Below are 25,324 nucleotides of genomic sequence, written 5' to 3'. Positions count from 1 at the left end.
CAAAATTAAATATGAAACCAAATCAAATGTCATAACATTATATTCAACAATATATAATATACTATTCATTGTCACTATAAACTAAATAAATATAATTTATATAAATATTCATGATCGTAAAATTGTATTTTTAATTAAGAAAGTCATTTTTCACTGAGATAGTTTAAACCGGCCGGATTGATTAGTTTTACACTAATTCAATTAATACATGATTTTTCCAAATTAGATATAGTTTCCTATTCTCAATCAAGCTGATCCAACCAGTTGATGTGGTCCAGTCAGGTTTTGGCAAGATAGGAATAAGCCTAAACAAATTTAACCTTAACATGTATTACCTCTAAAGTTTTAAACACCCATAAACAAAGAACACAGTTCATCAAAATAATCTGGATATCACACATGTTGACAACGTACGTCGTAGGCATGGGGGGAGCTGAGGGAGTTCAGTTCATATCACTAATCACCTATTAATTATCTTCTGATGCTTTAATAAAAAAAGGAAGAAGATTCAGTCCTGATTAAGCATATCAAATTTATTATTTAACCTATAATAACATTAGCACGTGATTAATTATCACAAACTAAAATTGAGTATATATAATCAGTTTTACTAGTAATTTCTTTTTCCTTTTCTTTAATTTTGTCAATGTTATAAGATCCCATCTTTGCAAGGACATAGGCACAAAAATTAGCCTCGCGGTAAACGTGTTGAAACTTGACATTCCAATGGTTGGATTGAAGGGATTTGATCTGAGTCAAGATTGATGCATAAGGATGTTAGCTTGATGAGTCTTGCTGAATAAATTGAATAAAGGTTAGAGAATCCGAATCCTCTAAGACGTGAGTAAAGTTTTGGTTCCAAGCATGCTGAAGTCCATAAAAAAAATTAAAAGAATCATATGAGATAGAGGAGTTTGACTAAAATTTATATTAACACTTAAAATGATATGGATTACATTCCTTATTAACGAGTTTTTTTAGTACTATATACATATCTTGTATGTTTCTTTAAAAATCTTCAAAGCAGAGAGTTTTTTTTACAGATCAAAGCACATGACTAAGAGTTTGGTTTATTTTTTATCCACCGAAATGGATTTTGGTAAATCATAGAACGTTGTATCAACTTGTTAATTTGCCATCCTGTCAAACTCAAAATAATTATATATGTCCTAAATGTCTGTTCAATTCAAAGCAATACAAGCTATATTAATTTTTTTTCCTTTGAACATTCAATTGTACGTTGGAAGCATTAGTTACAAGTTTTAAATTTTAACAACACCTAACGGACAGCCTTACGTACCCTTTGTCTATCAACCGTCAAGATACAATAAAACTCGTATATGAAGCATTTGACTATGGTTTTGAAGCTCCTTTGGTTCAATTCTTCTTTGTTGTTTTGAAGCTCCTATGCCTATGATCTCCTTGGTTTCGACCTGTATCAAGTTCGATCCTTTATTTTTTTCTCTCTTTCTCATGTGAGCTTAATTCTCTTTGGTCCTTTCTTGTGATCTCTTGTATTCATTATTTTTTTCTATTCATATTTGCTTATACTTTGTATTCATATTTTTGTTGATATGCTTTGCATTACTGTTATGAAAACTGTCATGTCTTCTTCAAAGGTTAAAGAAATGCACACCTATAAGAAACTTTCACTTCACATATAAATATTTTTTTTTAGAAAATCTGATATAAATGAAAACAAAATTGAACTTTTGGTTATTATATAATACAAAGGCATATCAAGCTTTTGGCGCAAACTTTTCAAACTCAGTGGCACCTAACTTCGCATGAGCACGGCCTATCATCCTGAATTTGATGGACAAGCGAAAGTACTTAATCAGATACTCGAACAATATATCCGTGCTTTTGTACACTCCGATCCTTCTCGGTGGGATAAATTTTTAGCATTGGCAGAATAGTCCTACAACATGGTAGTGCATTCTGTTACAGGGCAATCACCTTATCAAATAGTCTATGGCAAACCTCCCCCGTTCATTCCTCATTATCTCCTTGGGTCCTCTTACGTTGAGGTTGTTGATCACCTACTCTCGGAACGACACACTATGTTGCATGCTATTTATAGGAAGCTCATTAAGGCTCAGATTGCTATGACGACATAGGCTGATAAGCAATGTAGGGATGTCTCTTATGATGTTGTGTGATATCCTTTACCTAGATATACATATTTATATAATAAAATACATGGAAATACAGAATTACAAAAATGATTTTTATTCAATAATCATAAAGGAGCTCATGTGAGTAAAAAGTTCACATTTGTGTTAACCACCAAATTAAAAACTTATCAATTAAAGGTATGAAAACATTTTTGACTCAAAACAAGGTCGTTCAAGTTTACAAAAGAACTAAAGTTAAGTAGCAGAATAAAATAAAGTAAAATGACATGTTTGGAACATCATGCAATTAAAACAGAAACTCATTCCCCAATGTCACATCCTATCATAGCATTGTGTTTCGTCGTCCTCCAGTACGAGGTTCCTTAAAGCAATCCACCTAATCATTTACTCCCACGAACACAAGGTTCGAGATCATCACAGGATTCAAACACAAACAACACACGGGAAGTGAGTTATCACATTCTTAAACAGGTAGAGATAAACGAAGACACATATATATAGTATAAGTATAACAAGCTCAACTTAGCACAATTTGCATCATTTTACCACTCATTGCGTAATATCACTTGTCCCAAAAATTTAATCACAAAATCACATTTCAAATATTCACATTGATCGTGTGTTCAGAACAACAAATCTCAAGTACAACATAACATCTCACACTCATACAATTCATTACCCACCATCACGTAGCAAGTCACAATGATCATTATACATGCGTTATGCAATAGATGCACTAAAACTCAATCCGATATGCAATGTGGTACCATGTTAGTGAAAAACAACACCAAGGCGCCTAGGAGTACATAATAAGACATGCCACATAATGGGTATGTCAGGTTACTCTCACTAAGTAAAATCATAAGGAGACCAGTTAGGGTCACTCTATTTTGTAAGAATACTCCAACCATATGGGATAAACATAGGCTTAAAGAAACACTCAAACCGAGTGTATTTACCCCCAAGGCTTAGACTCCAAAAAATCCATTAGAGCATCACCTTCCTGATTCAGTTTCAATCCCTAAAACAACTTTTGCATGTAGATACTGCTCATGAATTATACAATATCTACCACCTCACACTTATTTTCAAACACATTTAACACAATGTGTTACAATTTAACACCTCAGGTTCTTAACTTGGAATCCTACACTTTCCTTTTAACACCTCGTGCATTGCGCTACAATTTAACACATCAAGTTCCTAACTTAGAACCCTACACTTTCCTTTTAACACCTTGTGCATTGCGCTATAATTTAACAGCTTAGGTTCCTAACTTGGAACCCTACACTTTCCTTTTAACACCTCGCGCATAAACACTTTTCTTAAGATAAATATCAGTCAGGTTATTGTATAATTCACAACTTGAAACAAAAGTAATACTTCATCAAGTATTAACCACACACTTATTCACAATCATATATCATGCCTAGAATTTAACACTCTCTAATGTCACAATCTACCATCACATGTTCACCTGTATCTCACAAATTAACACATGTTCAACTTAGCACTTATACTCAATTTCAATCACAACTCATAATATACAAATAGTATTACATATATAAACACACACAATATATAAATAACTAAATGCACAAATATTTTAATCATGAATTTACAAAGTGAAATATAATCAAACAAAATTGCACCAAGGATTCACTAAAACTTTCAAAGAACCTTATAGTCAAATAGAATTTGGCCAATTTTAAAGAATAACAATATGAAATAATATATAAATTCATACTAAATATTAAAACTAAAACAATGGTCGAGAATGTCATTCTGTAAGCCTATTCTAATTCCAAATTATAATATTAATTCCAAACTATATATAAAAAAACCCCTAAAAAGCATGAGAAGGGGAAAAATACAAAATCAATATCTTACTCTCTCTTATGGTAAATCTCTCCTTACTTAATTTCATCAATTCACGCTAATTAGAAAAGACCCAATTTTTAGGTTTCACACTCAACACAAGAGCATATCAATTTCACAATAATTTCGTATTGGGACATCAATTGGTTCATCAAATGCAGTCAATTTGTGAATAAAAAGAATAAGAAAAAAATTAAAAATCATAAAACAATCCAAAATAATCCAAAATTTATTCTCTATGGATCCTTACATACATTCATTATAATCCTCAAGCGTAAATAACTCATCCCTTATCTCTGAGCGGGCTCATGTGTGTAGCCCAGTAGCGATAGCAGCATCTGTAATGGTTCCTTAAGATTCCTCAAATTTTTCCTCTGGTTGCTCTGCTAGGGTTTCCAAGCATTAGAGAGAAGACAAAGGGATTGGAGCCTCAATTTTACTGTTTCTATGCAAGGGAAAATTCTCTCTTTATAGAAATTAGTTCGAGCATCCCAATGGTGAGAATGTGTGAAAATGAGTTCCAAAGGTGGGGTCCATTACCTTTTTGGGAAGAAAAATAGAAGGTTTTAGGAAAAGAAGAAGAGAACAAATTTGAAAGGAAGAAAGAGCATAGAGACATATCGTAATTGTAAAAACTAACATATTATGTCTCTATTTATAGTTAGGATATTCAGAGCCTATTATTTATTTTATTTTTTTATTTTTTTATTTTATAAAAAGGAACTTTATTTAACTCCTTTTAAATAAATAAATAACCCATTAAAACATCTCTTTATCTTCTAAAACATATATTTATTTTATTTATTTCAAAACTTATTATTTTAATTAATAAAACCATTTCCCCTTCATTTGTTTAATTACAAAAAATACCATTATTTTTTTTCTAAAACTCTATTTATTTTTAAATAAAATTATTTTTATTTATTTTACAAAAAACGGGATGTTACATGTTGGAGATTGGTTCTATGTTCATCTACGACCTTACCGACAATTATCGATTTCTGGTACTACATATACCAAGCTCGTCAAACGCTACTATGGGCCTTATCAGATCATTGAACGTGTTGGGGTCATTGCTTACAAATTGGCATTACCCTCCCATTCCAAAATCCATCTAGTGTTTCATTGTGTATTGCTTATGGTACTTTGCTCTGTATGTGTGTGTGTGATGAATGAACGAATGAGAATACAGAGATGAGTTTTCCTTACTTCATTGTTTCCTTCAGGAGGTCTCTTGTCCTCGAATTCAAGTAATCTAGTCTCCCTAACATATAGTGTGTGTTCGTTTAAGCATCCAGAACCCTACTTTTATCTATATTTTCTTGCTCAATAGTTATAAGGCCATCACATAGGTCATATCACCATGTTTGACAATTGCCCTAAACAAATAGCTCTTCAAACGATATATGAATCTTTAAATATGTAATTACCTTACCAAAGAAGGACAATATACGAACTTAAAATGACAAATAAATAAAAAAGTAAAATACAACATAACCTATTATGTAAAAATGAAATTTCTTAATTAATTCTCTTGGAAACTCATTTATATATAGTAATATAGGAATAATCCATAATCAAGATTTGGAATTTCATCATAGAGAATATAAAAAAACAAAAATGAAGAAAGGTCCCCATCACTAGGCTCACATTTTTTTGTGTTCCTCAGTACATATGTGCATGCACAACGTTCCTCAATTTGTTTGATTAGTAATGTATACTTTGAAATTTGACTTTGTCCGTATAATTTTGATGCTCTAGAGGGTGTTGGTCTCACTATTTTAAATGATAAATGCATCTAATTATATCCCTTCTTTTTTTTTACTTGACTTGTCAATGTGACGAATTCAAAGGTAGTTTACACATGTTTGACAATATGATGTTTTGAAGAGTGTATATATTAGTATGCAATGCAGCAAACTCAATGACAAACAATAGCATATATAGATTATTGTTCTGTCACAACAAGGTTGTGACTTTACTGTTCAGCATGACCTCCAAATGAATTTGAACCTTAGATCTGTTTCATGAGTTGCTAAGTGGTGGATTTTGTTTAATTTTTGTTGATTATTGTAGTTATTCAAATTGATATGTATCTGCTGAGGCTAGTATAATAGATGCTTTCAGCTTATGGTTCTTTGGATTTTGGTGTTGTTAGTTAACTAAAAAGGAGTACATTGTGCAACTATTGGTATAGAATGAATTTATCACTTATGTTTGAGCACTTATGTTAATGAAGCACTGCCATTGGCACCTTTTTGAACGTGTTGCTATACACTTCTACTCTTATATCACTCATTCACATTCCCATTATCTTTCTAAAGCCTAGTTAATTAGTTCTTAACCCATGTGAATGAATCTTGTTTTATTTCTTTTTACTCATTTCTTTTGTCTGTGTACATATGTTGCTATAAGATTTTCCTTCTAAAATCTCTAGGTTCTTTTGAGTTTTAAATAAATTTCATTTTTTAATTCTTTTCTTTCATTATCGTAGATTTAAATTTCTGAGTAAATAATTTTTTTGTGTTTAAATAAAAAGGGTAAATAGTTTAAGGGTTTTTCTTATTAATGAATACATGTTGATTCTGTTTTTTAAAATTAATTCCTTCACTCTTTCATAGATTTCTTCCAAAAATATTAACACCTTTTCTATAAAATAAAAATTTAAACAAAAATAAATCGATTTGTTTCTAAAAATTAGCTTGGGTGTACACCTTTGTCGATTTAAAGTTTAAGACATATATGAGTTGTGTCAATTTAGAAATCTTAAAGTTTAATAAATATAAAATATCAAAAAATAAAACATTAACTCTCTTTTCTAATAATAATAATAATAATAATTGATTTTCGTTAAAAATGTTTTTTCTTTGTCATAGTTATTTTATTTCAGGGTAAGAAATATTTTAAAAGTTAAAAATAGTTCACTTGATTAATTAAAGGTTTGTCTTCATGATGAGCAACATAGGATGCTAACACTTTTCTTATGTATAATTAACTCCCGAACTCAAAATCTGATTTCAAAAATCATTTTCTTTCCAAAAGATTTTTCTGTAGTTTTCCTCCAAATGGTGATGCCTAGAACTGTCTTAGAATATTTTAAAAAAAAAATTGAAGATTCTAAGATGATATTTTTCTAAGACGAAGAGCTAATTAAGATCATGTTTGTAGTAGTGCAAATTAAGATTCAAAGTTAATACTATGTATTATACTAAATAATGACATTAGTAACTCTTCGAGACTAACAATCCTCTACTATCTATTATCCTGAATAACAACATTAGTCAAAGTCATAAAGCACCCTCTTTGTCGCTTCCTACTATGGGTAAACACGGTTATTGGTACATGAACATAGATGTATGCAAATTAGGTAAAAAAAAAAACATTCAGAACAGGGAAAACTAAAAACTATTAAACCAATAATCACGTAAAGGCTATGGCAACACCTAAATTACCCTCTGAAAGCATTATAAGCAGAACCAAATATATCAGTATAAGGAAAAGGGACAAAACGAAAAAAAAACTCATTAGGACCTTTGTCACAATCACAATTGTGATAACCTTTCTCAATCCCTGGCACTAGCTCCCTCTTTCTCCAATTTCTACGGGAAGAACTTGGTGGTGAACATGTTGTCCTCAAAAATACTCCTTGTAAGGGTGGTACCGATCCTTAGGAACAAGCCTGCAAAACTTATTGAATTGTTTATCAGCTTCATCTTTCTTCCTAAGGATGGTATATATAATACCTTGACACAAGTAAGGCCTAAAATCCCTAGGCTCATCTTTGACCAATTCCTGATAAGCCTTAAGTGCCTTAGAGAAATCTCCTTTCATGACTTTAACTTGCGCAATCAAGAGCCTGAAGTCTCTAACATCGGAATCCCTTTTTTGCTTCTTGCACACCTTATTTGCTTCTTCCACTCTCTTCAATAGCCCTTTCAAGAGCTCGTTGGATCGCAAAGTCGCCATGACAAGGCCGTGGAACACTTCCTCACGAAGTAGGTCTTTCTTGAGGATTTCCTCGAAAAGTTTGCGCATGTTGGTGTGGTTGTTGTTGTAGATGTGCATGTTTGCCTTCAGGAGCAACCACTCCAGTTCCTCCGGTTCAAGCTCAATCAAATGGTCTAAAACCCTAAATGGTTCTTCCATTTTATGCACTCTGATTTTGACCTCCATGAGCATATGGAGTGCATTGGTGTCACATGGGTTAGTGCTGAGACGCTCTTCGAGAAGCCTCTTGGCTTCCTCCTCGGTGAAGGCGGTGTTGGACTCGACGGCGGAGGAGTGGAAGCACATGAAGAAAAAGGTAGTGGCAGCAATGACGATGCAAGTGGTTTCAACAACAAGAGAAGAATGAGGTTAGGGTTTGGAGGAGAAGGGAGATGGAGGGGGTGTTTCTTACGACGTGAAACACGTGGTCGTTTTAGGAGGAAGTTCTGATGGAGTGTAACCTAAATGACGAGGAGGAAGAGGGAAAGTGAGGTGGTGGTAAAGAGTGGAAGGAGAAGGAAGAGGATAAGGGAGTGGAAAATGGGTAAGGCCCTCGAAGGAGAAGTAAGTGTGAACATTGGTACTACACCAGGGAAGACTGAGTGCCATAATGAGGAAAAGGCTAGGGTGCGTGAGAATGACACTAATTTCAAAGAGATTTTAAGAAAATCGTCTTTAAAAATACTTAATTTTTAAAACAGTTTTAACAAAATCGTCTTTAAACACTTAATTTCTAAGACGATTTTTATAAAATTGTCGTCGTACATCTTTTGTTATTTACAAAATTGTTACCGCCTTATATATTAAGATGGTTTTTGAGAACCATCTTAAAAAACACATCGTATTTTTTTAGTAATGACTCTATTTTTTAACTTATTTTTTGTCATCTAGTCGCGATCTTAGTTACAACAATCATCATCATAACTTATACGAGAATAATATAAATAGATCACATATATCTTAGATACACATCCATCATGTAAGAATCATGTTCATAACTTTCTCTTATAAATACTAACTTCAACATCAAAGTCTTTATATATATTGTACTGAAATTTAACTCATGTAAACTATGAAGAGATTTTGTGTGAATATTTTTTTTAGACTAATGTTGAACAAGTATATATGAAAAGTTGGAAATCACTAATAATAAAAGACTTAAAATGCAGTATGAAAAGTTGAAAAACTAAAATTGAATGAAAAAGATTCATCAATATAAAGCTTCTTTACATATTAAAATGTGGACTTTAGCGTTGATAGTATCTGAACTTTTGGGTTTATTGATTCGCGTAATCTTTGCTTGAGTCTGCCTTCTTTTAATTTCTGTAACTAGTTTTCTTAACATAATTCCTTAAAACCGATTTTAAATAATTTAAAGGAAAAGATTCTTGCTAAAAAATACTATGTAAAAAATTATAAAAATATAATAAAATAAAAACATTTCACGTTTAATGGTTAAGATTTAAGAATTTAATTGTTAAGGATTAATTTAATAAAACTATTAAAAGACAAATCAAGTATCACGTTGCATGGACAGATATGCCCCACATCCAATCCATTAATCTACTCATTTACTTTTAGCTTTCAGTCTTCATCTTGTGAGGTATGAAACCTTCAAGTTCAAGGCAAGTTTTTTTTTTTTTTTTTTGTTTCCTACTCAATCATCCTTTAATGAAAGCAAAAATAAACTGCGTGCCGTGGCATTTTTTTACCGCTGACTTTGGCATCTTTTACAAAGAAAGTAGAAAACTAGTTATTTTCAAAGTTGCAATCGACACGATCCTTCCATATTACGAGTAACAACATTCAACAATAATAACAGTCAAAATCTTACTCCACTAAAGTCTTATTACACACTCTTTTGGTCTCAAACATAAGAAAAAAAATCTTATTTTTAAATTTAAATATAAAAAAATTCAATTAATTTTAACTCATTTAATAATATTATTTTTATAATATCTTTTATTTAATTGAAATTTTATTTTCAATGACTCTTTTTTTATCTTAATGTCAAATTTCAACAAAAACTAATTTTAAAAAAAATACTTATTTTTTAAATGAGAATAGTATAATTAAATGCTATTGATTAAATTTTTTAATTAGCTTAAAGTAATTGTTTTTCTTATATTCGAGAATGGAGTAATATATGACATTAATTTCAGTTAAAAACTAAATTTTTCGAACAACAATGGATAAAAAGCAACATAAAACAAAAACAAAATTTGATGAATACATGCATTTTGCAATTAATTAACTATGCTTTGATTTAACGAACCTACCTATATCTCATTAGCTACCAAAGCACGTTTTTAAATTCTGACTTTTTTGAGCCAATAAGTAGAATAAAAAAAACGATAAAAGAAGGATGCCATATCATGCACACCATGCACGTTTTTTTTGCATCGCTATTTGCACAACAAAGTGTCATACAGATTTTGCACAAAACACAAATGCGCGGATGAGAGAATATTTCATCCATCAATACTCTTTCAACCCAGAAAAAAAAACGATTGATTGGTTGTCATGGATAATTTCTGTGTTTCTGTTCATTTAAATTTTTCCTTTCAATATTATTTTTATTTGATTCAAATAGATCACGTAAAGTTTATCAAATTAGGATTTTTCTAATTTATTTCCTTAAACAATAAATTTAATAGACAAACTATGAACCACTAGTTTCTTCCCTTTTAATATTAAAATATACAATAAAAAATGAATATGCACCATAATAAAAACCTAGTAGTCTCACTAACAAAGTATGACACAAGTGACTATTAGTTTAGGCCCTTTAAGCATATGATAGGAGTTTAATTCCAATCCTTTTTCTGTTTTCTTTTTGTCAAAAGATCAAATGGTGGTTGTATAATGGAGGAGGGAAAGATAGGGATAGAGTTGGTGTTTTAATTAAGGAGGAGGTGGGGATAGTGGTGAGGGAAAAAAAAGAGGTGAAAGGGAAATCTCACACTATGTAGAGAGAAAACCCCCTAGTATGAGAGAAAAGTCCTCCTGTGGAGGTAGAAATTCTCATATGGAGGGAGAAGTCACAGGACATCAGTAATTAGGATTTGCACAAGTTTGCAATACCTATGATTAAAGAAGTTGTTCTTTAATTAATACTCTATTTTTTTAGAGAATTATTACTGATGAGTTCTAACTGCGAGGATACCTCTGAGTCTAATTTAATATGTAAAGAAAAGTAATTCTAACAATTTCATTCATACATAAATATGTGCTACTGATGATGTTTATATCTATCAATTTTTTCAATACAAATCACATGTCACATCACATACGTTTAAAAAAAAAAGTATATGGTTGGTACACTAACCTTAAACAGTACTTCACAATTCGAATTGAAACAACAATCTTAAAGGAAGTTGGCTTAATGTATGAACACAACATTCAAATCTATATATCATCAAACCTAGTTGGTTTTGAATTATTTCTCTTTCCATTAATTTCGAACACTTGGCCACTTTTTTGGTTTTTTTTTTTTTGGTTATAATTGGTGCCATTTCGTATGAAGCAATAGCGTTGTTAAAGTGTATAATAAATTCTCTCTCGGGCCATGCTGGCTCATGAACCCACTACACTTAAAACTTAAAAGTAGTGCTTAGGGAAAAAATAATATGAGTACAAAGAACAAAGAGAAAATGAGTGCAGCGGATACAATGGCCATTAAATTTTTTAATCAGAATTTTTTAATCAGATGCTAGGCATATCAGAATCAGGTTGGCCAGAACACCTGATATTTTCCGACTTTATTTTAATGAAAAAACTTTTTTTTTTACTTCAAAATACTCATATCATTTCATTAACAATCAAGTGTTCAATTCATAGAATTGCATGATCAAACATAGAGACTATGATAAAATGGAGTTGCCCTAGCAAGATAAAAAATTGAAAAAAAAAAACTTTATGCATAAAATCATTATGCAACCTATTTATTAGCTTGTCTCTTTGAGAAAAAAAAAACTTTAAAATTGAATTCCGACATAAAATTATTATGCAACTTCAATGAAAAATCTTCCTAATGCATAAATTTTGTTTTTTAATTTAAATTTTGGATCTTGCTAACGCTTTTTTTCAAGTCGCATGTTAATAAATTAAAAAAATGTATTTGTTTTTACATTTAATAATTTATTGTTTTCTTAACTTGATCCCTAAATATACTGTTATTAAAATTCCCGTTTTAAATAAAAGTTCATAACCTATTTTTTTAATATTGAATTGATAACCTATTTCAGTAGCATGCATGTAGTAAATTAATAAGTAACAAATACCCGCACTAATTAATTTATGTACTATGTCAGTTTTAATAATGGTCAATGATTAGATTTAAGATCCAGGAATGTGGGTCACAATCTATCTACCAATTCAAATCTGATCCCTGATTATTAAAGGTGTCGTGGTTTGATTTCCAATCCTATAAAGACCCCCTCAAAATTTTCATGAGCCACTATAGTACTAAACCAACTACCTTCGTATTTGCAGGGTGAAAAAATAATCTTGCAAATCCTGACATAATATTAAAGTCAAATTGTGCGAGAATGTCGAAAGAATATTAAGAAAACATTTATTGATCTTCATGTTCCGAAGATGAAGAGACATGTGAACCTTTTTAAACACCAAATACATCCCCCTTCCTGGTTTTCATTCTCCGACAACAAAAAAGGTTGAGACTGGAAAGTGGAGGTGTCTCTACTGTTCCCTGTATTTCTTTTGCATTTTTTCTTACATATAAATGCGCCTAGACACATTTTCACTTATCTATTTTAAAGATGCTAAAAAAACAATTCTCTAACACGTTTTTTTAATAGAGTATTTGTTATTAGTTTAATAATTCAAATTTATGAATAAGGTTTATTGAAAAAAGGAGCGAATTTAACTTCATTTCATGAGATTCAATAAATTTTAACTCATAATAAAAAAAAGGTTGTATATTGTTAACCTTCGTTATAATAACAAATTATATTCAATTAAGTAAAGTTATTCCTCTTCGTATTCTTGTAGAGTCAAACTTTAATATTGCAGACACCCCTTTAACTACAACTTGTAAGTTTGTATATTACTTAAGCTTACTTTTTAGTATTCACTAAAAAAAGTTATCTTTTTTATTTGCTTTTAAAACTTTCAAACAAATTATTCCATTCAGTAGCTATGCGAAAATATTTTAGCATATAATTTGCATAATGTAGTAACCTTTCATTTGTCTATATTATTTATTTAAGAAAAAATGATTTTTTTTTTCAAAAACATTGGATAATGAAAAATTAAATTAAATTACAAAGACACAAAAATAGTTTCTCTGAAAAGCATTCAGAAATTATAATCTAGGAAGAAATTTGAAGGATATATATGTGTTCTGAACCTTGATTTGTGAAGACTCTATTTCTCAGCTATATTTTTTTAGGCAATTTTAAAAAAGTCTGCAGTGAGCATGCATCAATTACTAAGTTTGTATTGAAGCAGTAAATATAGGTAAAAGTAAAAAAAAAAATAGAAAAATGGAAAATAAAGTCGTGAAGAGTTCAAAAGTAAAGGATTTGAAGAAGATATAAAGACTTGCCTTTGGTTTATTATGGATTCTCTGTTTGGTTGGTTGGTCCGAGTAATATTAAGTTTAAGTTTTTTAAGTATATAATTAGGAGTTTAGTTTTTAATTAGAGAGTAATGTATGAAGAATACCTTATCGAGAAGAACAACCCATCTATATAGGTGTTAACAAATTTTCCAGAAGAAATTAAAAATCTCGGTGACAGACAAAGATATGAAGTTCACTTGGTCCTTAACTCACTAATGTTTACCATGATACGAAGTCCTATCAGGCAATAATCGTATAGATAATTGCTATGCCAGTAAAATGGTCTTCCACGTTGATCTTCAATTGTATTTGAGGCACAAATCATAATTATATTTTTATTTTTGTAACACACAAATCTTAATTCTGATAATTGATAATGAGAAAACTGTTCAACATTGTGTGTGTGGCGGAGGTTGGGGGGAAGAATTTTTTCGTGTTACCAATATTAAACTAATAAATATTTCGTGCATTGTAAGCAATACTTGAGAGAAAATGTTTTTTTATATAAAAAAAAAACTAGTGTTTTAGTTTATATATTGCATGTGACAAAATGTTTATTTATAATTAAAATTCATAATAAATAATCATAATTAAATGTATAAACTATATTTTAAATTTACAACGAATAATTCAAATTATAACATAAAGTTGCTTTTATTTATTATTTTTTTATAAAAAATATTGAAATACAATTTAGAGATGGAGACAAAAATAATTAAGAAGATCAAATATGCAAATAAATATAATTAACAGTTTGAGATGATTGGGCGAATTTGTTTGGTAGTTAGGGAGTAGCGTGTGAAATGCTCGTCTCGAAAGGAAAGTCGAGAGAAACTATTTAAAGTGTCTAATGGAGGGAATGAGAGTCTCATTGTCCAAAGTGTATATTCTAATTATTTCATAATTAATTTAAGTAAATTAATAATTAATAGCTTAAATTAAACACAAGTGATTAATATATTAAAATTAAAATTAAATTGTTCATGTACTATTTAAATTTAATTTTTGACCGAAATGATTTTTAAAAAGATTTTACTTACATCCCAATCAAACTCCAAATTAATTAGAATTTATTTCATCTAATGAAAAGATTAAGATTAAGAAAAAAAAAATAATTAGTAGCTTAGATTTAGGAGCAAAGTAAAAATTCTAAAAAAAATATTTTGATAGCATATATAAATAATTAAGATTATAGAGAAAATATAATATCAAATAAATAAATTAAAGTTCAAGAAAAAAATAAAAAATATTGGTATAAAAGAAAATGTTAAACATTATTAATTTGAATTTTTAAAATATTTATATAAAATGTAAGTGTTAAATAAAAAATCACACATGAAAAAATACCCCATCTTTAAAAAAAATGAAAACTCATTTATAACATATAAATTGATTACTATTTAACTACTTATTTAATTTATATCAAAAACTCATCCCAATTCAAAAGTTCAATCATGATGACTAACCTTAAATAGAGTAAATAAGCAATTGACCTCGACATCAATTTTGAGTAAATATAGTACATGTATTAATTGATACACTGTAATTTAATTGCAAACTAATATATATATATATATATATATATATATATATATATATATATATATATATATATATATATAATAAGTTGTTGATTTTTATAATATAACTATTTTAAAAATTGTATTAACAATGACTTTTAATGGGTTGAACAGTATAAAAAAAATTTATATTGGCATTACATACTACATAGTCATTAAACTCATCAAATTTTAAATTTTGATACGAGTATTGGATAGCTTTGTTATAATTACTTATTCTTTTATTATAATTGATGTATGATTTTAGCTATTCAATATGTTCTATCTGAAAATCTTTTGATCGAATTTCTTATATTAAATTTATAATTTCAAATTAAATAATTGAGAGTTTAAAAAAATTACTTGAGATATTTATACAAATTTGATAAATTTTAAGAATTTTATGAAAGATTCAGTTACGACTTCGAAGAAATAAATTTTTAGAAATGTTGATTAACGTGAAGTTTATAATTTTTTTTCTTCTAGTTTTAAATCTTTGATGTATTTGGAAACTAATTGAATTCTAAGTAATGTAATCTTTTGGATCATTATGTTATTATTCTTGAAGTATTCATCAACTTTATTCATTAATCTCTAAAAAAAATTGATTAACCATTTTTAATGAGAGATCTTCTCTTATTTTTTTTTTTCATCGACAAAATTTGAATCCAAAATCTTGCTTTAAAGAATCGTCCAATTCCATTTTAATTAAAAATATTGTAATTTGATCATTGATGTTTTATTAATGAATCATGAATAAAAACATATGTAAAATGTTTATAATTAATTTAATTTGGGGATATTTTAAATAAAAATATAATTTACATATTAGAATTAAAAACCATAATTATAACAATTAAAAATAGTAAAAGATTAAATTTAATAATATAAATTATCAAGAGATTAAAATCTTATATTAACCATAATAAATAATCTAAAAATACAATTAAGTGAATTTTATACTATACCCTTATGACTTGTCCCACGTTTTCATTTCCCAGCTCCACCACCTATATATATATTATAACGGGTGAAGGCTTGGAAGTGCATTGGTGCTTTTACCCTCTTCCCCTTCTTAGTTTTCCCTACCCAATATTGCATAAACTACTAAGTGGCTACTTAGAAATCAATTGCACAACATAATTTCATTAGTGCCAATTGACCATATAGCTATTGCCATATCCAATTACCTTTTTAAGGCAAAGAAAAAAAATATATAAGAATTGAATACCAAAACCCGAAGGAGAAGCTAAACAAGTTTAGAAAGCAAAGTCCAATGGCCAAAGAGATCAGTGTTGTTTCTCAATATCCCAGCAAATTACAAGTGCAGGGTGAGAATTTTGATCCTAAAAACCTTGTAATGACAACAGCAGCTGATAATGGAAAGAAGGAGAGTAATGGAGCACCTAAAGACACATATCCTGCGTTTCCCGGGTGGTATGCTGATGTTTCCTGGCCAGGTAACTATTTCTTTCCAAGTCTCGTTAAGAAGGGTTCAATTACTTATATTATATGATTTCATATCTACTTTACTTTAGATTTTAATTTGGTGCTTTTTCTGGTCAATGATTTAAATTTGGCGTTTAACTTTTGAGTTTTGTGTGGGCCTTCGTCGCACCTACCAATTGGTTGTTATTCCGGGGCGACTACTGTTTTTCTTTTCAAAAAAAGAAAAATAACAATAAAAATAATATATTAATTTTTTATTGTATACCATACATTTTATCTCTAGGAGACAACACATTTGGTTTAGATAAAAAAAAAATACCATGCAGTTTGACAGGTCATTGTTAATTTTTTACAATGATATAAAAATAAAAAATGCAGGAATACATATATTTTTGTTTAATATATAAAGAAGGAATGTTGTTAAAAAAGTGTAACAACAATAATATACTATCATTTGTAGTAATAGTAGAAACATTTTGTACTAATAATTATCACACCAACAATGTACAGGAGAAGCACACATATATAAAATGGAAAAGATCATATTCCAAGGGAAATCAGAATTCCAAGAGCTTCTTGTATTTGAGGTACCTGTTCTCTGTTAGCATTTTTTTTCATCTGTGTCTCTTTTCTTTTCTTCGATATTTCATCATGATCTTTTTTGTTAGCATATTCCATACTTTTTATGATTATTTGATTTGTTTTTCTATTTTTGTTATCATTTGGTTTTATCATAAATTCTTCCTTTCCTCATTTAGTCTCTACAGTGTATGTATTACTATATAGGCACAATCTCTTGTATCTGATCATGTATATTAATATTATCATATTAGATCACATTAATAAATATTGCAAATAGTTTGTGTACTTTTTCTCTTAAAATACTGTCATTTGTTCAAGAAATGGGTTACTATATACTTTTCCCTGTTTCTTACGAATAAAAAATATTGATGGCATTCCCGAGTGATGTGAAATGTGCAGTCATCTAGACATGGCAAGGTTGCAATTCTGGATGGGTATATCCAGCTGACAGAAAATGATGAATTTGCTTACCAAGAGATGCTCACTCACCTTGCACTTTGTTCCATTCCAAATCCAAAGAAGGTTTTTTGTTCATTCTTTCTATTCCTCGCTTGCACATGAACTATCCTATCTAATGAAAAAAGAAACTTTTGTTTAAACATTACAGGTTCTGCTTGTTGGAGGGGGAGATGGTGGAATTCTTAGGGAAATATCACGCCACTCTTCTGTTGAGCATATTGATATATGTGAAATAGACAAAATGGTCATTCATGTAAGTTAGTCTTTAAGTTATTACTCCTTACTTAGTTTCACTTTTAACGTATTGCTTCCAATAATATATTCTTAGAACCATGTGAGTTTCTTATGCGTTTGAGTACACAGGTTTATAAGAAGTTTTTCCCAGATATAGCTGTTGGTTACGAGGATCCCCGAGTGCATGTTCATATCAGAGATGGTAAAAAGTTAAACCATTTGCTATTAACTTACAAGACAAACATGATATATAATTAAATCCCACGAGTTTGTATGAATAATGTTTTTTATGCATGAAAATTTTACCATAATTTCTGCATATGAAAGAGAAAAAAGAGAAAAATGTGATAGTATAGGTGCATGGTGGAAAAAAAAAGAAGAGAAAAATGGTTGTGTAGAAATCGTTGTAAACTTTTATTATGAGTAACATCACTCATTTTGTATACACTAAACATGCAGGAATTGCGTTCATCAATTCTGTTCCTGAGGGCACTTACGATGTCATTATATTGGATGCTTTTCAACCAATGGGTAAAAAAGCCTTCTTTGTGTCAAAAAATGTCAATTTTAAATTGGAACTAAACTGAGAAAAGACCAACGACGTTTTTGCCTTAAAAGGAAATAAAAAGTAGTTCATGAGGAAATTCAATGTGATGCAGGACCTATTGCGGAAGTTCTTGCTGATAAATGCTTCTTAGAATCAGTAGCAAAGGCTCTTCGACCCGGTGGAGTGTTGTCTGCTCCAGCAGACAGCTTGTGGCTTAAGAACTTTGTAGTTGCAGATACCATAGCAAATTGCAAGAAGATATTCAAAGGCTCCGTTAACTATGCCTGGACCACAGTTCCTACATACGCAAGGCATTTCTTATCTAACTATATTTACCTTTCTAAATTCTAGATATTAAGAGAAATTTTTGGTAAGAAGTGTTTATTTGTTTTTGTTTACCAGTGGGGTGATTGGATTCATGCTTTGCTCCACGGAGGGTCCCCCAGTGAACTTCAAACATCCAACAAATAAATTGAATCCAGAGCAAAATGGGGTAGCAAAGGGACCTCCTAAGTTTTATAACCCAGAGGTAATCCTTTGAAACAGTTTCAGTTCAAGGATTAACCTACTTGTTTTGCCTTATTCTCTTTCCAACTAACTTACGAATTTATTCCTAACTTGCCTTTTATTTTTGTTACTACTACAGATCCATGCTGCTGCATTCTGTCTGCCTTCTTTTGTGGACAAGGTTGTTGATCTAAAAAGATATTGATAAAGAACTCAGTAGTAATAAGGAATTGTTGTTAGTTTTTTTTATCTGCAAATGTTAATTGTTAGTTCGTTAGTTTTTGTTAGCGGAGGGATTCGAACCCACGACCTATCCTTCCCTCCCCTCATCCTTTGTATTGTGTCGTTTTGCATATTTTTATCAGTGAAAGGTTGCACATGCAAAACTATTACTATAATTTTATAAGATGAGAAGTTGGTACTCTGCCAAGTTATTTCTTAATTATTACTCTTGATTCCAATCACTGAACATATAATGGATTAAGAACTCACATACGTACTTCATCTGAGACTTGCTTCTGCATAGTTTCCACTACCTCAATTACCTCTAAAACTTCTGCTCACGTGTACGTAGACACCGCCACCTCACTCTAATGAGAAGAGATGTGAGTCTGCCAATGTGTAGCAACTATTATCCAAAAGCGGTGCCAGAACTCAGAAGATTCACATAACAGTCAAGGCTAAGAGATTAATGTCCATGTCCATGGTAGTAAGTCAAGGCTAAAAAAATGTGTTATGGTTAAATATACATATACTTCAGAATTTCAGATTTATCCAAACAAATTTAATGTTATTAAGACCTACAAGAAGCTTTATTTGAACAAATGAAAGGTACATTATGACAGGAGTCAAATGTCAAACTTCTATATTGGATCACTTTGCAACAAGATACCGATAACAACGTATGAGTCAGTGAAATATAACCTGTAAGCTCAAAAGAATCCAGTTCCAACAAGGAATGGATGCATAGCTTCACATAGTTTTGCTGAGTGATTATACAATTTACTTACTGGCGAAATATTCTAGCTACCCTCACAACTATATAGGAGTGGCAAAAGCAGAACACATCTCTAATAGGGTGAACACTATTAAAGAGGAATCAGATTAGGATCATGATCTTTTGGGGACATGGACATTATACACAAACCATAAGGTAGGAAAAAGTATATAGCTAAGAACACGAGAACACCAAGATCGGCCTCTTCACCTACGGCTGGACGACGTGGACTGATCCAGTATATCTGAATTGCACACCAAAAGCAGTACAAACAAGCTATGGACATCACAAGAAGCATTGACTGATATGACTTTTTCTTTATGGAGTTTGAGGCATTTGCTCTGCGCGGCAATTAAGGAGAGGATAACAAGTCAAAACCAAGCAGTGTCTATACTATTAACTTGATGGTTAACATGGGAAGTTGCAAAAAACAAAAACCTGTTGAGGTAAAAAAAGCCACCAATTAAGCAAGCACATAAGAAGACAACTACAACAACAGCATCTGGGTTAACTGGTGCTCTACTCTGCCACCAGCCAGTGCTCAAAATCCATGTGTACGTGGTTGTTTTCCCATTCTCCTGTGTGATTTGGTAGATAATATATAATCAGTTAGTAGTACAAGAATAAATGTTCAGGACAAATTGTGACAAAGTGACTGTAGCATTTGGCCTTTCTTTGGACACCATTAGAAAATTTGCAGTCCAATAAAATTCAGCTGAATTTCAAGTTTCTGCCTTAGTTTCCATCAAATTGCTGCTATCATAAATAGGCAAGTAGAATAGTAGTTCAGTATTTTCAGTAACAAGTTTTTTTCTGGGAATAAACCCTTAAATTAGTCTTTGAGAATTGAGATTATATAGATCGGCCATTTTTATCCCCAAGATTTTAAAAACTCTTTCTTAGGCTCCACAACACAGCTTGTTTTTGTGGTATGGTTCTCCAACCATTCTCATCAATTGATATCAACCAGGGTTGTTCACTTTAAATGTCCATACTAATAAGTTAATACGAAAAGAATTGTAATCCAAATATTTATTCATCATTTAATTTGACTGATTAAAACAATTAAGTGTTTAAGACTTGATTGAAACTTGACCTGATTAATGAATAATAGAATGCTTGCTGAATCTGTGAAAGAAAAAACAAATGTTAATGAAGCTAGTTTAAAATTTTCAGGGTGAGAATATATGTAAAACAGCATTTAAGAGTATAATAAAACTGTAAACAATCCAACATCTCCTAGTCGGCCTAATAAAACTGGCTCCCCAGCAAGGTTGCAGCGACAACATGGGTGTAGGATGTGCTTTGTTGCTTGACATAATTTAGGGCATGACTAACAGGCCTTTGCAAAATCTTCTCTACAAGCACTTCTAGGGAAAGAAAATATGAAGAAAAAATGAATAATTTTTTTCATAAGTTAAAATTAACTTATGCATAAGATCAAAATTATCTTTTAGAGAAGCTAACATGAGAGTCTCTACAAATTAGGTTATCAGTAAAGACTTGATAACGCTTGAACTAAAACTTTTTGAGTCGATTATACTGATTTATCTGATCATACACTTTGCTTCATTTTAACATTATTAAAGACAAAGCAGTAAATGAATTTATAGGAACAAATACTAAAATAGAAACTTGGCACATTTATTACCTCAAACAGATGATCAAGAAAGAAGTGGGTAAAAGAGCCAGCTGATATCAACAAAAAGCATTGCATCCTCGTAAGGGGCACCTGCAACACAAAGTTAACAAACCGGTGAAACCTGAATTTTCCACAACGAGGAAATGAAACGAAAAAGGGAGAGGGAGACCAACTCTGGAGAGAGAATCAAGAAGCTGCGTGTGGAGAAGATAGGAGGATATCCGAGAATAGAGAAAAGAGAGAGGAAGTCCCAAAAGAAGGATGTAGAAGAGGGGATGGTGAGTGAGATCTTCAAGGGCAGATCCAAAAGCATGAGCAGAGCCACCAAAGAGTGAACCAAGCCACTCCGTGAAAGAACCAACATCAGGGCCAAAGAAGGCGTTGATGGTGTAGAAGAGTGTGTGGTGGGGACTAAACCTCCCATTGCTGATGCTTGTGAGACACAAACCAGAACCCATGGCATACATAAGGTGAGGACCAGGACCTGGCATTGCCTTCTTCTTCACTTCCAATTAACAATCAACAATTTCAATACTCAAGTCAAGCACACACCTCCACACGGTTTCGGCTGTTCCACAAAATTAGCCGTCTGAATAGGTAGTTTGTCAATCTAATCCAACGTTGTTAGTTATGTTGGATACTGTGTTACTTACTGTTTTCGGTTATTTACCAACTTAACCCTGCTAATCAAACACCCGCAGCCTTCATAAAATATAGGAACATACTGTTAATGGAAACTAGTCGGTTACTCAGGTGGATTTTGTTTGTTTTTACTATGTTTTAAAATCATTTATATAAAAAACAAATGTTAACATGATTTTGTTGAAACATGTGTCCTCATGATTTCCTATAATTTTAAAATGCGACCCACATGATTTTTAATAAAAAAAATTGTTTTTTTAATTCCAGAGGATACCCCTTCTGGCATCTGAAGAGCTCTCTTTGCGTAACACATGGTGACAGGAAAAGGATAGGGCGTGCTCAGGCATAACAGCAACATTAGATACCAGGGGAAAACACGAGTGAGTGTTGACACATTCCTCCTGAATGTGGTGAACGACCAAGGAGGAATCTGACTCCATAATAATTTCACCAGATATATTCCTATCTCGTAACATAAGAATTGGAGACCCTTTATTGTTATTTTTATTAATTGAAATAAAAGAATTGAATGAGATAAATAATATGTAATTATTTTAATTTTTATTGTCAGATAAATAACATATTCAAAAATATATATCATGCCACCCACATAAAGTATATTATTATATGTTTTTTAAAAGTTTGATTTTTATTTATTGTTAGGAAAAAAAATTTACTCTAACTCTGTCATAAATTTTGGAAATAGGATTATTGGGCTCTCATTTAGGTATTATTTCGTAAAAGTCTCTTATAATTTATTTAATTCTGCAAAAGGTTCAAAACCGTTCACTCAATTATGCTTATAAAACATTTTTGAAATATTAGTTTACTATTTGCACCTCTAATTAGGTATTTATGGTTAATTTTTCATACAAAAGGAACCAATTGTAAAAAAAACAAAAGTTTAACCTAATTAAAATTTTGGTAAAAGTATGAGACCGGCGATTCAATTTAACCTTAGTTTTTGTTTGTTATTTAAAACAATAATATAGTACAGATTAAGAAATATGATTAAAATTAGTGTTTTAATTTTTTATTATATCCTTTAACTCTCTGATATTATTCTTAGTAATTAATTTTTTTTACCATTATAATTAATGTTAAGTTAAGGTTGTGTAAAGGAAAAAAATATAAAAAGAAGAATGAACTGCGATTTAAAAAATTTTGCAAACTTTTTTCGTAAGATCTATTTCGTCTGATAAGGAAGTTTCAAAATGAAGTTCAACAAAAGATGTCTAACAAAAGACTTGGAAGGATATTTCGTAAAATGTTTTTTATGAACAGAAATCACAGCACAAGGTTAGATAAACATACAAGGATCAAAGAGTATAAACACAAGAATTTGCACTGATTTATCTCTTTCATTATATTAGTAGATTACGTTCGCTACTCGATAATTCATCAAATTTCCACTATCTTTTAAAGATACAAGTATTAATTGTAATTATTATTTATACTTAACTATTTTTGGTTTCTCCCGAGTATTGTTTATACCAACCTCTCCAAGCTATTCATCCAAATATTATTTCTTACTTAAGTTATTTTTTACTCTACAAAAATAAGTAGATTTGTTGGAGGTTTAGGTTCACACAAACTAAGGTAATTAATTGTCTTATAGACAAATATACATGGTCAACTCACAATCTTTTTTCTCTCAAGGTAAACAATGTGTTTTGAGAGTTTTTTTTTTATAACTTTAGAAAATAATTGCAAAGTTTGAATGCTTAAAGATGATCTCATTCAAAGTTTATATAACTTGAGCACTTTAAATTTCTTGGTATTTATAGACTTTGATGAAGTAATTGTTATCTCTAAACAATGTTTATGCGTATGTAGATCGGCTAAAACTAAAATGTTTGTTGGAGTATTTAATAAACATTTAATGTTTATCACCAACCGGTCACTTAATTCTTGATAAAATACTCTATTTATATTTCTTTAGTAACACTCGAAATCTAGTGTCAGAGAGCTTTATTCTTTGACTTTCTATTTCTATTTCTCTTTGACAAATGAAGACATTTTCTTCATAAAGGATCAGATACATAAAGTATTAGCTTTATCTTAAATACTAAAGATTTTAGCGTCTTTGTGTTATCGTCTGATACATTAGCTTTAATGCACTTCGTCCGATGGCATTTCAAACACAAGCTTTTAAACTTAATATTTGTTTGTATCAATTCAAAACAATTGATTTGGCTATGATTTAAAATGAAAAGAACTAATAATTGTATTAACTAGAACGAATTTTATTGATTTAGTTTGGATTGTTGAGTTTGTTAGATAGATCAATTCAGATGATTACCCCTATAAAAAAATATATATAACGTTTTTTGAGTTTTTTTATATCAAGAATTGAAATCAGAAAAATTCTACTTATTTGAAAAATTATTTGTACATGTTTTTCTAAATAATCAAATGTCATAAAAAATAGAGAGAGAAGATTAAATATACGAAAAACACACACGAAAAAGGTTCCAAATGAAGGCAAAATTGTCGCTCTGTATGATCACGAAACCTACACTAATTTAATATTTGCATGAGACAAAATATGCTAGTCTTGGAGTGGTTGTTATATGTGAAATTAATTCAAACTCTTTACTTAAGTTAATCATTTTATATAATGAAAGCTCATGATTTTTTTTATATTAATGTAATTTGTTTCACAGCACATAATATAAAACATTTATTCATTTTAATACTTTTAAACTATTATAATTTAATTATACAGAACATATTAATTTATACTTATTTAAATATTATTTCAGTATAATTATATATTTTCTGTTGGCACGATTTTTTTATACGAAAATCTTACTTGATGTTTATTTTAATTACTCATTAATAAGTCATAATCACATTGAATTTGAGTTTAAAATTACTAAACAAGTTAAACCTACCAAGTTAGGTCATGATGAAAAAAATCAAATTAGAAAAGAGTTTTTTTTCCTCTCTTAGTACAAGAAGTCACGTGTCTTTCACAAAAAGTCCTTATTTTATGTTACTATGTATCCTAAAAGTCGAAACATCTGGCGAAGTTGAAATAATTTCGTAACAGCATTCAATGATAAATTAAAAGAGCTCTTATTATAATATCAATAAAAAAAAGCTTGGATTATAAT

The 25,324-nt window shown here is 30.2% G+C and overlaps 3 protein-coding genes across 3 annotated transcripts; 1 reads left to right on the top strand and 2 right to left on the bottom strand.

Moving 5' to 3' along the window:
• Window positions 1-7,649: 7,649 nt before the first annotated feature.
• On the bottom strand, window positions 7,650-8,162 carry LOC114413794 (protein SLOW GREEN 1, chloroplastic-like). Its single transcript, XM_028378329.1, has one exon. The coding sequence runs from the start codon at window positions 8,160-8,162 to the stop codon at window positions 7,650-7,652; it is 513 nt and encodes a 170-aa protein (XP_028234130.1).
• An 8,043-nt stretch (window positions 8,163-16,205) lies between these two features.
• Window positions 16,206-19,354, top strand: LOC114411949 (spermidine synthase-like). The gene is made up of 9 exons (XM_028375699.1): window positions 16,206-16,606; window positions 17,106-17,182; window positions 17,577-17,699; window positions 17,785-17,889; window positions 18,000-18,072; window positions 18,330-18,401; window positions 18,530-18,728; window positions 18,820-18,946; window positions 19,064-19,354. The coding sequence occupies exons 1-9, from the start codon at window positions 16,423-16,425 to the stop codon at window positions 19,127-19,129; spliced, it is 1,026 nt and encodes a 341-aa protein (XP_028231500.1). The 5' UTR covers window positions 16,206-16,422; the 3' UTR covers window positions 19,130-19,354.
• Window positions 19,355-19,714: 360 nt separating this feature from the next.
• On the bottom strand, window positions 19,715-22,235 carry LOC114411950. Its single transcript, XM_028375700.1, has 4 exons — window positions 21,737-22,235; window positions 21,573-21,653; window positions 20,360-20,499; window positions 19,715-20,262 (listed from the first exon to the last, which is right to left on the bottom strand). The coding sequence occupies exons 1-4, from the start codon at window positions 22,052-22,054 to the stop codon at window positions 20,013-20,015; spliced, it is 789 nt and encodes a 262-aa protein (XP_028231501.1). The 5' UTR covers window positions 22,055-22,235; the 3' UTR covers window positions 19,715-20,012.
• Window positions 22,236-25,324: the final 3,089 nt, after the last annotated feature.

Source organism: Glycine soja, chromosome 5 (assembly GCF_004193775.1).
Source record: "Glycine soja cultivar W05 chromosome 5, ASM419377v2, whole genome shotgun sequence".
Classification (NCBI taxonomy): Eukaryota; Viridiplantae; Streptophyta; class Magnoliopsida; order Fabales; family Fabaceae; genus Glycine; species Glycine soja.
This window is presented reverse-complemented; position numbering and strand designations above follow the sequence as displayed.

Excerpts from the sequence above, each read along its gene's own strand:
- LOC114413794 (XM_028378329.1), bottom strand. The coding sequence starts at position 8,162 with ATGGAAGAACCATTTAGGGTTTTAGACCATTTGATTGAGCTTGAACCG.
- LOC114411949 (XM_028375699.1), top strand. The coding sequence starts at position 16,423 with ATGGCCAAAGAGATCAGTGTTGTTTCTCAATATCCCAGCAAATTACAA. Across the intron at positions 17,890-17,999 it reads TAGACAAAATGGTCATTCAT|GTTTATAAGAAGTTTTTCCC; the intron begins GTAAGTTAGTCT and ends TTGAGTACACAG. Across the intron at positions 18,729-18,819 it reads ACAGTTCCTACATACGCAAG|TGGGGTGATTGGATTCATGC; the intron begins GCATTTCTTATC and ends TTTGTTTACCAG.
- LOC114411950 (XM_028375700.1), bottom strand. The coding sequence starts at position 22,054 with ATGCCAGGTCCTGGTCCTCACCTTATGTATGCCATGGGTTCTGGTTTG. Across the intron at positions 20,500-21,572 it reads TTCTTGATCATCTGTTTGAG|GAGAATGGGAAAACAACCAC; the intron begins GTAATAAATGTG and ends CAAATCACACAG. Across the intron at positions 20,263-20,359 it reads GGCTTTTTTTACCTCAACAG|AGCAAATGCCTCAAACTCCA; the intron begins GTTTTTGTTTTT and ends ATTGCCGCGCAG.